We start from the raw sequence: 14,360 nt of genomic DNA, 5'->3' as shown, positions 1-14,360 counted from the left end.
CCACCTCATCGCAGGCCTAAAATGATCAAAATACATAAATAGTAAATGTTATTATAAATGTGCCCGTTAATACATTACATATATACTTACATTATGTATATAAAACCCTACTGGAGGTGTTTGGATGTGTTCTTTAAGGCTTTATAGGCAGAATTGAGTGGCTTCCACAGGCTCCATTGTAAGCGTACTGTTGATCGCATTTATTTAATATCTAGAATGCATTTAAAAAAATGACATCCATTGTCATGTCCCTCATAATGATTGTGAACGATAGGCAAAATTTTAAAAAAGTGCAGTTCCCCTTTAAGACGGAGTATTTTATTTTTATCCTTACTGTAATGGCAAGTGTGAACTTACTTTTACACCTGCAATGCTGTTAAGAGTGTTAATATGTAAACCATTGTACAGTTAATGTATTTTATGACAGATTGACACAGTTGGACCTTTATTTTATTCCCTATTGTGGGTGAAAATAGCAAATGGGAGGTGGATAAATTGGTTCCGCTTTACATATTTGGGACATTTCAGGCAACAACTATTGTCCTTGTTTCCGTTTTCCCTGTTTTTCAGTCAGATGACGAAGCGACAAAAGGAAGCTTCAGGACAGTTGTTTATTGCAGCGAGGACAAATAGTTATAGTTGCTTTTCTTTTAATTCATTCTCCCAGAAGTCAGAGGTCGGTACGCAGGGCCGTGTGTTTCTCATCCTGTTCTTATTGGGCCCGTCCCAAATCATCCGCCCCGGGAGACCCGGATTAAATTTACGATGCCAGACAGAGGGACTAATATAATAGATGATGCGATTAAGAAAAACAAATGCAAACAAAACACAAAAGAGGGATGTGAAGAAGAGGGAGGGATTTTCTCAAGGGTTTTTCTGAGCTAACAGTAAATATGTCACTTAGATATTCAGCTGCCGTTCACATTCAATGTATGAGTAATGCCTGGCTATAACTACATTCATGGCATCTAAACATGCCATGAATGTAGTTATAGCCAGGCCATAACTGGAGACACGTTTTTTTCCTAAATTTGAAAAGTCATTCTATCAAGTTCACTCTTTTTACTTGAATATGATTTGGAGTGCATGAGAAAGTGGAAAAGAAAACACATGCTAATTTCCTGACAAATGTATGGCAGAGCAGCGACAGAACCAATGTTGTAATAGCGACATAGTGGCAAACTGATGAGGTAGCATTAACGGCCTAGTGGCCATAGCAATATTTTAAAGCGCATGCAGAGGTATATAAAGCTGCTGGATGTTCACCGCTAATGATACTTAAAATGTAGTTACTGCCATCTTGTGGAGTGACTAAAAACTACATCAGTTTAACCAAGAGAAGTTTACATTTGAGCTTTTCCTAGAAATCTACTTTTGTGGGAACCCATATACAAAGCGAGAATGGAAATACACATTTAGAAGAGTGTTTTTAAACCATTTTCTCCATAATTGATCAAATGAATTCATTGAAAGTAATCTAAAGTTAAGTTAAAGTTAAAGTACCAATGATTGTCACGCACACACTAGGTGTGGTGAAATTTGTCCTCTGCATTTGACCCATCCCCTTGTTCACCCCCTGGGAGGTGAGGGGAGCAGTGGGCAGCAGCGGTGCCACGCCCAGGAATCATTTCTGGTGATTTAACCCCCAATTCCAACCCTTGATGCTGAGTGCCAAGCAGGGAGGTAATGGGTCCCATTTTTATAGTCTTTGGTATGACTCTAGAGTAGTCTTTTCGGGCATGATGTAAAATGAAATGATATGAAATTGTGTGATGTATTAAGATGTAAGTGTGTTCATGTTCGAAATAAACTAAAGAAAGAAGAAGAAAAAAAGAAAAAAGCCAAGCTGAGATGTTTAGTTTTTGCAGTTAGTGGAGGATGTTATGCAAAGGCAACATTTTCTGGTGCTAAAATACATTTATTATAAGTAAGATTACTTTTTTTTTGCTTCCGTTATGTTTTTCCACCCAAAATATGAGAAGGAAATAGCTCGTTATTCTAAAACGGCCTTAAATATAAGATGACTCCTCTTTATTCCAGGTTGTTTTTGGAAAAATACCTCAAACAAAATCCTCTCTGATCTGAATTATCTCATCATAATTCCTTCTTTTATGTTTGCCAACTTTCCAGCAACCTTGTAGACACTTTTTTTTTTTTTGCAAGAAGTCATTTTGCTGACCTGCATCTCTCAGGTCACGGGTGTGAGCGCGTGGGAGTGACAGGAAGAAAAGCTCTGGCTCGCTTGCGGAGACGTCATTTGACTCCGCAGATAAGACCAGTCCAACATACCGTCTTATACCCGGTCATCATACATGGATAGGCCACTTCATTAGGTACAAGGCCACGTCATAAATAGACCACTGCAGCAATAACAATTATTGCATTGGATCTCAGGTGTACCTAATGAAGTGGTCTATAAGCATGTCTAAGTCCACTTTTTTTTTTTTTTTCCTTTACGTTTGTCCTCATGTATCTGAACTCCCACATGTCAAAGGTCACTGAAGGAGGTTGTCCAGCAGCTGGGACGTTTTTGTAGAAATGACTAAATAATCGACATTATCTGACAGTTGTTGACTTGTTCAAGAAGGTCAGTCTCGCTGTGATCAAACCACTGCTTTGTGTGCGTGCACGCGGCGTTTTCTGCTTCCCAAACGAGGTGAGAAGTGATTGGATAAAAAGCAGAGACCAGTTACCCAGACCAGCGTGGGAAACATTGCGGTTTTATTGCTACGTTGAGACCGCTTGTCAGTAACGAGGAGGTCCATTTTGCCCACTATTGGTGTGATTTATGTTCTAATTAGTTCACTTAATCTCATTTATTGTATTTATGACAGTAAGAGGCCCCATTTAACATAAAGGCTGTTTTTGTTTGAATGGCAGTCAAATTTTTTGCAGACGTCAGAAATTCTACACGGTACATAAATTAAACCTTTTTATAGCAAGATCTACAACAGCAGGCAGTAGGCTGCAAAATTTAAGACTGAATTTCCCTTAAGGGATCAATATATTTCATTTGAAATAAAACATTTTGCTGTTAAAAAATATGTATTACATGAAGAAAATTAAATTAGATTAAATATTAAACCTATTAGGGTTGCACGGTATACCTGTATTAGTATACTAATGAATTATTAGCCAATTCTGACAAAATAACAGAATGGAAAATGACACAATATGTTACTGCATATGTCAGCAGCTAAATTAGGAGCCTTTGTTTGCTTACTTACTAATAAAAGACAAGTTGTCTTTTATGTTCACTATTTTATTTAAGGACAAACTTGCAATAAGAAACATATGTTTAATGTACAGTAAGATTTTTTGTTAAAATATAGCCAATAATGCAATTTTTTGTGGTGCCCTTTATTTAGAAAAGTACGGAAAAGTATCGAAATAATTTTGGTACCGGTACTGGTAACAAAATTTGGTATCGGGACAACACTAATACCTATTATATTAAAAGTATCTTTTAAAACCAAAAATTCTTTATAAACCTGGCAGATTTTGACTAAAAGTTTTAGTTTAAGCTGAGAAATATTAATGCCTCTTGTACATGTACTCTTATTATCTTCTGTTCGTATTTCCAATCAGGAAAAAACATGTTGGTTGAATTAAAAGTAACTTTATGTCAAAAATGGCCAGTGGTATGAGTAATCTGGGCTTGGCCGTACAGTATATAATTCTCTTATAGAAAATAATGTAATTAGTCAGTTTCAGGGTCAAACTGTCGACATCATAAAACCTTAAACATTTTGATACTCTCAAGCATGTACAGTGGTAAAATTAATCATTAGAAAACAACTTTTTATTATTCCTGTAGTACAGGTGTACACCTTAAACCAGGGGTGTCAAACATACGGCCCACGGGCCGAATAAGGCCCGCGAACAGGTTTTATTCGGCCCGCGGGATGAGTTTGCAAAGTATAATTTATAATAATAATATATTTTTGAATGAAAGAAACTGCTGTTCTAAATGTGTCCACTAGATGTCGCAATAACAATTCTTTGTATCTTTGTAGATTATGCTACAAATGCAAAAAAATATATACCAGTGCACCAGTTGAGGAAAATGAGCAAACTACATAAATAACATCCTGTAATTTGATTTTGATATTATTTTTTTACCTTGATAGAGTGAAAATTAACACCAATGAGTTGACTGATTAACATTATCACATAATTTATTCAGAAAGTATAAATAACAACAAATAAAGATAGAATACTATTAACCGCAACATGTAAGTGTAAAAAAAAACTCAACATTATGATTTGTACATTTTCAGAATCTGCTTGTTCGATTTTTAAACAAAGAAAACAATCTGAAGTTGTCTTTATTTTTTAAGTTATCGTGCCGTGATTTTACCAGTCCGGCCCACTTGGGTGTAGGTTTTTCTCCATGTGGCCCCCGATCTAAAATGAGTTTGACACCCCTGCCTTAAACACTGTATAAACCCATTAAAAAAACTTAATGCATCATGCTTAACGGTCAAAAGAGGTGTAAAGGTAAGTTAGCTCCTGCATAAAACCGTATACAACTTAATGGGTCGTGCTTTTTAACATGCTTATGCGTCGTACAGGTGTAAAAAGAAGTTAGCCTCTGCAAAAAAAACATTCAAAATTTTGTGCATTATGTTTTTTACAATCTTAACCGTCATATCAGTATAACAATAAGTTAATCACTCTTTAAAACATGTCAAACTGGTCACACTTTTAACCACACTTAACTGTCATATAAGTATAAAAAGAAGTTAATCAAGGTATGAAACCATGTCACGCTTTATAACAATCTTAGTAGCATACAAGTTTAAAATGAAGTTAACGGTAACTGCTGAATAAAACCACATAAAATGTAATATGTTTTGCTTTTAAACCTTATTTTTTATAAAAGTGTGAAAGTAAGTTAACTAATGTCACTTAAGTGTAAAAAAAAAAAAAAAAAAAAGAGTAAATTCTGTATTATAGGTGTCCACCTTAAAAACGGTATAAACCATAAAAAAAACTTAATGCATCATGCTTAACTGTCAAAACAGGTGTAAAAGCAAGGTAGCTCCTGCATAAAACCGTATACAACTTAATGGGTCGTGCTTTTTAACATGCTTAGCCGTCATACAAGTGTAAAAAGAAGTTAACCGCTGCAAAAAAAAGAACATACAAAATTTAGTGCATTATGTTTTTTACAGTCTTAACCGTCATATCAGTATAACAATAAGTTAATCACTCTTTAAAACATGTAAAACTGGTCACACTTTTAACCACACTTAACAGTCATATACAGTAAGTATAAAAAGAAGTTAATCACTGTATGAAACCATGTCACGCTTTTTAACAATCTTAGTAGCATACAAGTATAAATATGAGTTACCGGTAACTGCTGAATAAAACCACAAAAAACTGAATATGTTTTGCTTTTAAACCTTATTTTTTATAACAGTGAGTTAACCAATGTCACTTAAGTGTAAAAAAAAAAGAAAATTAATTGCTGTCTAGTAAAACTTGAATCTGATGGATAAATTATGTGTGCCTGGGTGGCGAGTGTCTTCACATAAACAGATCTGACTTTGCATTCTTGTTCTTCTATTAGTATTGTCCACGTTAGCCATATTGTACTGAGGAACCAGGACACATCGCGGAGCACAAACAGCAGCAGGATGCTTTCGCTTTTGTTATCTGCCGCCCTTGGCAAGAGATTATAAGCCTTTGACATGCCGAGCGAGGGGAAGAACTTGTGAAAAGGCGAGCTTGGGGAGAGGAAGGGAGGAAATGCTGGGTAGATAAAAATGGCGGGGAATTAAGGACTCTGCGGAGAACGCCGGGAAAAAGTAGAATGTTGCTTAATCATACATTGTTGTGTCATTTGAGTACAATAGTCTTTTTACTATGATAGTCCTCACCAGCGCTACTATCCATCCATCCATCCATTTTCTACCGCTTGTCCCTTTTGGGGTCGCTGGAGCCTATCTGAGCTGCATCCGGGCGGAAGGCGGGGTACACCTTGGACAAGTTGCCACCTCATCACAGGGCCTACACAGATAGACAGACAACATTCACACTCACATTCACACACTAGGGCAGGGGTCGGCAACCTTTACCACTCAAAGAGCCATTTTGGCAAGTTTCACAAATTAAAGAAAATAATGGGAGCCACAAAAAAAAAAATTAAATTTAAAATGAAAAACACAGCATACAAAGCTTAAATGCTTTGTGCTATGTTAACCAGGGGTCTCAGACACACGCACCGGCACGCACTTTAATGTGGAAATTTGATGTTAGTGCGGCCCGCGAGTTTTGAATGAATGGCGCTTGATGGCGTCATACTTGCCAACCCTCTCATTGGCGTGACGGCACTGCTTTTGGCGCCCTCTACAGCCTGCCCAAACAGTGTACTTGCTCGACCACATGTAGAATGCAGATTCAGCTTGCTCACATAAGTGACAGCAAGGCGTACTAGGTCAGCAGCTACACATCTTACACTGACGGTAGCCTTATAAAACAACTTTAACACTGTTACGTTACAAATATGCGCCACACTTTGAACCCACACCAAAAAAGAATGACAAACACATTTCTGGAGAACATCTGCACTGTAACACAACATAAACACAACACAACCAATACCCAGAATCCCATGCAGCCCTAACTCTTCCGCTCAACCAACGCACGGAGGGGGGGGGGGGGGGGGGGGGTTGATGTGTGGGGGGATTTGGTGGTAGCAGGGGTGTATAATCTAGACCGGAAGAGTTAGGGCTGCATGGGATTCTGGGTATTGGTTGTGTTGTGTTTATGTTGTGTTACGGTGGGATGTTCTCCAGAAATGTGTTTTTCATTGTTTTTTGGTGTGGGTTCACAGTGTGGCGCATATTTGTAACGTAACAGTGTTAAAGTTGTTTGATACGGCTACCGTCAGTGTAAGCTGTGTGGCTGATGACTAAGTATGCTTTGCTGTCTCTTATGTGTCAAATAAAAGCTACATACAACATGTGGCTGGGCTGGCACGCTGTTTGTAAATGCTATAGAGAACAATTACTACAGTGCAATTAGAGCACTCCCTTAATTTAGTAATTATTCTGAAAATAGGATTATATTTTCCCTGGGAGTTATCTAGGAGAGGCACTGAGATCCATAAATCTCCTGGGAAAATCGGGGGGCTCGGCAAGTATGCAGCTGAGCTGCATCAGAGTGGTCAAAGAGCCGCATGCGGCTCCGGAGCCGCGGGTTGCCGACCCCTGCACTAAGGCCAATTTAGTGTTGCCAATCAACCTATGCTAATAGTAAAAAATACTGTTTTTAAAGTATCAACAATGTAATTAACAACAATGTAGCACATCACTTGTATCTATAAAACTAGTAGGAATAAAGTTGTATGAAAGGACAAGTGCAAAAAAGGTTACATTAAATGTTGCATTAAATTCAAAGGCAGTGTTGTGTGTGAGACAAGATGGCCGACACTGTTGATGATGCAGTTTGTACTTACTTTTCTGTCCATTTCCACCACTTAGCTAAGTATGCATTTGTAAAAATGATTCTTATTTTAAAGTAAAATGATAAAAACTTCCTCTTGAATGTTCATTGCAGTCTTCAATTTACTCCTCTCTCTACTTAGCTAGCTTAATGTGTCACCTTTTTCACCTCACTTCCTGTTTCTCCCGTTCACTTCCTGGTTCATGCTGGCTTGCGTCAACGTCTCCTTTTCTTAAGTTTGGAGCCTTTTGGCCACAAAACCAAAGGTGAAAACAGTGTATTTTTTGTTAATGCACCCTTAGCTTACAATACTTGCTTTTGTAAGTGTTAACTGTTAGGTGCCTATGTTGTCGCTAATTAGCTCCAGTACAAGTGCCATGTTCAAGGACACTGGGAGTTTGGAAATATCACACAAGGTGGAACACAATAAACATGGCTGACGACCACAATCAGCGCATTGTTTGACAATAATTAAATACCGTTCATTTTAATCACTTATGCTAAAAACTGTTACATTTCCAAATTTTATAACTTACTTTTCGTTTTAAATGATTATCTTCATCTTTATTTATTTATATTTACTTGAATAAGGGTTCACTTTAAGGGGTCATGGAGTTCAAGTGCTGGTGGGAAATTTAAAAAAAAATAAAAAAACATTATATAATGCATACTCTTATTTAAAAAAATGTCTTTAATAAATTAATCAAGTATACAGATATTTTAAAAAATATATATATAATAAAAAATTACAAAAACGATACATGATTATGAAATAAATTAAGTATTAAATGTATCCGATACATATGATAATACATAAAATGATTGTAATAAAAACAAAAAAGATTCAAATGTACTGAGTAAAATTTTAAATTAATAATAACCAATCATAATCAAGCCAAAATATAATAAAATAAATAACTAACTGGAGAGACAAGCTTTGCAAATGATGACATTCAAATTCATTTCTCACTTGCATTCTTATGTTATTTATTTTTCACTCTGCAGCAATTGTGACTCCGGCAAAATTCCACTAAATGACTGATTACCAGATTGATTAATCTTATTAGGATAAGGAAGTACATCTGCAACATCATGTGAGTCATCCTGATTATCTTTTTCCACAAAAGGGAGCATAGACATGCTGCTTTACACTTTGTAATCTGCATTGTATTATTTTAGTAATCATGAAAAATAGAAGCTATGATTAAGTTTCCTGTTCAAATGATATCAAAGTCCCATGCTGCAAGGGATAATTGGATGCATGTATCTTTCTCACTAGTAATGGATGTTGAAAAATAGACTTTTGGAGTTGTGTGTCTGCATGGGCTGTGTCACTGTCACTATTGCGCCTCCCTGAGGTAGAGTTTGGTTTAGTGTGTTTAGACAGCTGGAGGGTCCAGATTCAACCTAGATACTTTGTCTGAAAGTCATAGACAAAACAATCTAGAACACACAAACACACACACACACACACATATCAGGTGGAAATGCACCCACATGATGTAACCACCAAATTAGCAACAATATTATCATTTTGTAAAATTATTAAAGTGTTTTAAGTGCAGATTTATTGTATGTATGTTTTTTAAACAAGCATGTAGTGGACAAGTTCAGATTTTTTTTTACGTGTTTATTGCAGCGTCTGCTCTGCTGTGACACACTTCTACCCACACTTGATCCCAAAATATTTGTCCGTGGGTGTTTTTGTTGGTTCTCACAGGAACACAGTCAGGCCCGCAAACCCCAGGGGTCACAGCCGGCTGACCTGTGGGACCGTCAGACCAAGCAAACAACACCATTTCCCATGATATCACTGACTGCACGTTTTCTCAACTGTTTGCAAAGTCATAGTGTTGTTCTTTCTTCAGCCAAAAACACAAATAGAGACATCCAAAGAAGCATTTGCTTCTTTTTTTGGCCTCTCTGTTTACATGTCTGGCGTTCCAGCAAACCATTTTTTTCATTTACACAGGCAGCTCTTGCCTGAAGGAGAGGGTTGCTGTAGTAACACAGTTTAACCACTAGATGGGTGTAAAGAACGAGAAAAAGAATGCTGCATTAGTGATGAAAACGTGTGAAGCTATATGGAGGAATAAATATATACTTTATACATGGAATATATGTAATGCCATTAACATCTTCTGATTATACTGTATAATTATTGTATTTAATTGGAAACAAATCAATCAAATAATGGAATATTGAAAAAATACCTGTACATTAATACCACATTGCCTGAAAGAAAAAAATAACGTAATTGTTTTTAAGTGCAAATTAATGAAAAAAAATAAGAATTAAAAAAAATGAACTATACTAACCTAAAGGGGAAACGGTAATAGCCTAAAGCAGTGGTCCCCAACCACCGGGCCACGGCCCGGTACTGGTCCGCGGACCGATTGGTACCGGGCCGCACAAGAAATTTTTTTTTTTTTTTTTTTTTTTAATGAAATCAACATAAAAAACACAATATATACATTATATATCAATATAGATCAATACAGTCTGCAGGGATACAGTCCGTAAGCACACATGATTGTATTTATTTATGTAAAAAAATAAAAATAAAAATTTAAATATCCCCCCCCCCCCCCACCGGTCCGTGGGACAAATTTTCAAGCGTTGACCGGTCCGCAGCTACAAAAAGGTTGGGGACCACTGGCCTAAAGGACAAAATCTGTGTTAGCCCTGCGATGTGGTGGCGACTTGTCCAGGGTGTACTCCATCTTCCACCTGAATGCAGCTGGGATAGGCTCCAGCACCCCCACAACCCCAAAAGAGACAAGCGGTAGAGATGGATGGATGGAAGGACAAAAAATAAAAAGGAAAATTCCCTGAAAAAAACTAATAATTCCATTGAAATTAAATTTAAAAAAAACACCATAATTATAGGAATACTAATAATAATAATTTCAAAAAATTTAAATGTTTTTGTTAAATAATTAGGAGATTTCCCAATATTGCTTCATGTTCATCATTTAATTTAGAAAGCCAGTTATTGTTTTCATTTGAGTCTAAATCAAAGTAACTGTTGAAATGAATTGAATACCATGAATTGATTAACGTGGACCCCGACTTAAACAAGTTGAAAAACGTATTCGGGTGTTACCATTTAGCGGTCAATTGTACGGAATATGTACTGTACTGTGCAATCTACTAATAAAAGTTTCAATCAATCAATCAATCTGTCTGTTTCGAAAAAAATATATATATTTAAGAACATTCATTTAATTATACATGAAACATCCATCCATCCCTTTTCTACCGCTTATTCCCTTCGGGGTCGCGGGGGGCGCTGGAGCCTAGCTCAGCTACAATCGGGCAGAAGGCGGGGTACACCCTGGACAAGTCGCCACCTCATCGCCGGGCCAACACAGATAGACAGACAACATTCACACACTAGGGCCAATTTAGTGTTGCCAATCAATACACGAAACAGCTACTGATTAATCTACTGTCACTCAATTTACAAAAGTAGTAATTCATTTATGATAGTTGTTACGAAGCCCCTTGTAATTTTGTCTTGATTTGCTATACAATTTGATTGATTTATGCCCGGGGTCGGCAACGCGCGGCTCTAGAGCAACATGCGGCTCTTTAGCGCCGCCCTAGTGGCTCCCTGGAGCTTTTTCAAAAATGTGTGAAAATGGAAAAAGATGAGGAAAAAAACATGTTTTGTTTTAATATGGTTTCTGTAGGAGGGCAAACATGACACAAACCTTCCTAATTGTTAGAAATCCCACTGTTTACATTAGTAATGCTTCACCGATGAGAGTATTATTTGGCGTGCACCATTTTGTCCTACTAATTTCGGAAGTTCTTGAACGCACCGTAGTTTGTTTACATGTACAACTTTCCTTGATGCTGCCACATAAATACGTGTTTTATGCCACTCCTTCTTTGTCTCTATTTGTCCATCAAACTTTTTATGCTGTACGTGAATGCACAAAGGTGAACTTTGTTGATGTTATTGACTTGTGTGGAGTGCTAATCAGACATATTTAGTCACTGCATGACTGCAAGCTAATCGATGCTAACATGCTATTTATGCTAGCTGTATGGACATAATGCATCATTATGCCTCGTTTTTTATGTATATTTGAGCTCATTGTATTTGCAGTTTCCGTTTACTTCAACTTGAACACACAAATCTTTACCTTTGGCCATTCTAAGCTCTCAATTTCCAGGAGTTATCACTCCATCTGAAAAGCCTCCGCGTTACTAATGTTTTCCAATGTCTCAAAAATATGTAGAATAAATATTACATTTCAACATTTGTGTCGACGAAGATTTGCGTCAGCCTGCGACACATAGTCATTTTGATAGTAGGCTAATATAGACACTTACATCATGTGTGGCCTTCATTATAACACTTATATAAGGCTTTACATTTTTTGCAGCTCCAGACAGATTTGTTTTTTGTATTTTCGGTCCAGTATGGCTCTTTCAACATTTTGGGTTGCCGACACCTGGTTTAAGCAATGCCAAATACCAAATATATTATTATTTATTTGTCTCCTTCCTATTTTAGGGTAACCATGGGCCTGTTGGTCCTCAAGGCAACACGGGGCCTCCAGGGAGACCAGGAGATCCAGGCATCGAAGGACCAAAGGGGGAGAAAGGTGACGCTGGCCGAGGTGGCATGATGGGCCCTAAAGGAAACATGGTAAAATAAATGTGCATCTGTTATTATCTATATGTCAATATGCAATTTCTCATGTTTCATACTGTATTCTTTCCCCTTAGGGAATGACTGGTGTACCTGGCTTCTCTGGAAACGATGGGATTCCAGTAAGCACCCTATTTTCAATTGTGTTCTAAAGCAGTGGTCCCCAACCGCCGGTCCGGGGACCGGTACAAGTCCGTGACGCATTTTCTACCGGGCCGCGGAGAAACATTAAATAATTTATAAAGAACTGCATTTTCTCCGACTTAGCTTTGGCCTGTCCCACCAGACCATTGAGGGCCACACCGCAGTCATTGCTGCCATTACAGGGCTGCTTGTAACAGTAAATAATTAACGAATTTGCCTATGAATTAAAATATTTTAAAAAAAAATTATGTAAAGAGTAAAACAAAATTGCAGATTTTACCACTATTTTTTACAGAAAATAACTAGCAGCTTAGTTGCCAGTAAAATATTGTACTGTAAAATATATGGTGGTTTTTTAATTATTATTATTATTATTATTTTTACAACATATTACTGTAGTGTACATAGAAATACATTACCGCTGTTTAATTTTATTTTGGCAACTCAGATGCCAGTTTTTTACCATAATAAAATGTGGTACCATAAAATCATCAACCGTGGATTTTACAGTAAAAAAAAAAAAAAAAAAAAAAGACAGCTCAGTCGACAGAATTTTACTGTAAAAAAACAAACATTGGTCGTTTTTTTTCCAACTTACAGTAATATGCTGTAAAAAAAAAACTCCCTAAATTTTACAGTAAAATCTATTGGTCATTTTTATAGTGTACAATTTGATGGATAACTTGTTTCGAAATCATAAGTTAAGCAGATATTTAGGTATTTATTTGGATTTTGACCAACAAAGTTGGATTATATAATATTTCTTGCAATATTGGACACTATTTTTTTCCCTGTCAAACTACAAAAAAAACCCTAATACCAATTAGTAAAAAAACAAGAAAGTAGAGAAAGAAAATATAAGGTATTTTATTGAAACATATTATTTCCAAGCTTTTGCGGGCCATATAAAATGATGTGGAGGGCCAGATCTGGAGTTTGACACCAGTGCACTAGACACACCAAAGAGCTTGTTTATAGATGTACAATAAAACTCCTCATGGGAAGTTGCCATTTGTTATATTTGTTATAACTTTGTGACATGATACAATGCACATTAATGAACATATCAGACAGAAAAGTGACAGATTGTAGCCAAAGGCTGATTTCCATCTGCATCTCATTGCAAAGAAACACTAATTCAGCGTTACAGTGAGTTGTATTTTTCATGCACTTATTCTTGCTGTGTTTATCTGGCACAAGTGGAAAGCCGGTCCCTGAAAATAATGTCGACATTAAACCGGTCCGGGGTGCGAAAAAGGTTGGTGACCACTGGTCTAAAGTACAATAAAATGTTGATTATTCCGGTCCTCAGGGCCATCCAGGAAGCGCTGGATCCAGGGGGAAGCCCGGAGCAGACGGCTGTAACGGAACACACGGAGAATCCGGCTTCCCGGGTCTGCTCGGCCGTGGCGGAGCACCCGGTTTCCCCGTACGTAAACACCACTTGTGTTTTATTAGCTGCGTGTCTCACTTTGTCGTGTGTCCTGTCAGGGACAACTGGGCAGGAAGGGGGAGAAGGGCGACACATTGGACGTGGCCGTGTACTTACGGAGATTCAGGGTGAAGTTTGGAAGAACAATACACCGCTTATGAAGTGCCTTTGCATGAATATTTGCATGATCTCTCCACAGGGCGATCCAGGCACACCAGGCGCTAATGGAATATATGTAAGACACATTGAATGTTTTTAACGCCGCTGATTTCATGATAAATATTCATGTGTGGTATTTGACAGGGTCCTCCCGGCAATAGAGGATGGCAGGGCAACCCAGGCCTCACAGGACCAAAGGTAAAAAATAATGTGTTATGTATTTGTGCTAATAACAGGGTTCGTACGGGTGCTTAAAAACTTTGAAAATGCTTGGATTTTAATGTTGTGTTTTCAAGGTTTGAAAAATGCTTGAATTTCGAGTGAAGTGCTTGTAAAACGCTTGTAAATGTTCATCATGTTTCTCGGCAGTCTGACTCAACAGGCTAATTATAAAATGGAAAAAAATAAAATAAGTTTCCTCAAAAATGAAAGCTACACGCTTGATCTTACATTAGCCCTTACATTAGGTTGTTGTCATGCCAGAGCCGTATATACGGCTCTGTG

General features: G+C 37.3%; 2 protein-coding genes across 6 annotated transcripts in view; one reads left to right on the top strand and one right to left on the bottom strand.

Moving 5' to 3' along the window:
- The window catches only part of LOC133664396 (collagen alpha-1(IV) chain-like), a 151,113-nt gene extending 143,453 nt beyond the window's left edge, over positions 1–7,660 (bottom strand). Inside the window, exons 1-2 of one of the 2 annotated variants that reach the window (XM_062068976.1) lie at positions 7,469–7,660; positions 5,889–6,018 (exon numbers count right to left, since the gene is read on the bottom strand). The gene's annotated coding sequence lies outside the window, so the exon portion shown is untranslated. The remainder of the gene's footprint in view (positions 1–5,888; positions 6,019–7,468) is intronic. The other variant, XM_062068978.1, reaches the window with a different exon arrangement.
- Positions 1–14,360, top strand: part of col4a2 (collagen, type IV, alpha 2) — a 112,813-nt gene that overhangs the window by 75,902 nt on the left and 22,551 nt on the right. For all 4 annotated transcript variants that reach the window (XM_062068967.1, XM_062068968.1, XM_062068966.1 and 1 more), the window contains exons 4-9: positions 11,984–12,118; positions 12,199–12,243; positions 13,578–13,694; positions 13,757–13,825; positions 13,897–13,932; positions 14,001–14,054. In XM_062068967.1, the coding sequence (XP_061924951.1) occupies positions 11,984–12,118; positions 12,199–12,243; positions 13,578–13,694; positions 13,757–13,825; positions 13,897–13,932; positions 14,001–14,054 (456 nt within the window). The remainder of the gene's footprint in view (positions 1–11,983; positions 12,119–12,198; positions 12,244–13,577; positions 13,695–13,756; positions 13,826–13,896; positions 13,933–14,000; positions 14,055–14,360) is intronic.

This window comes from Entelurus aequoreus, linkage group LG14 (genome assembly GCF_033978785.1).
Source record: "Entelurus aequoreus isolate RoL-2023_Sb linkage group LG14, RoL_Eaeq_v1.1, whole genome shotgun sequence".
In the NCBI taxonomy this organism is placed as follows: Eukaryota; Metazoa; Chordata; class Actinopteri; order Syngnathiformes; family Syngnathidae; genus Entelurus; species Entelurus aequoreus.
Note: the sequence above shows the minus strand (reverse complement) of the source record. Positions and strands in the feature narration are given on the sequence as shown.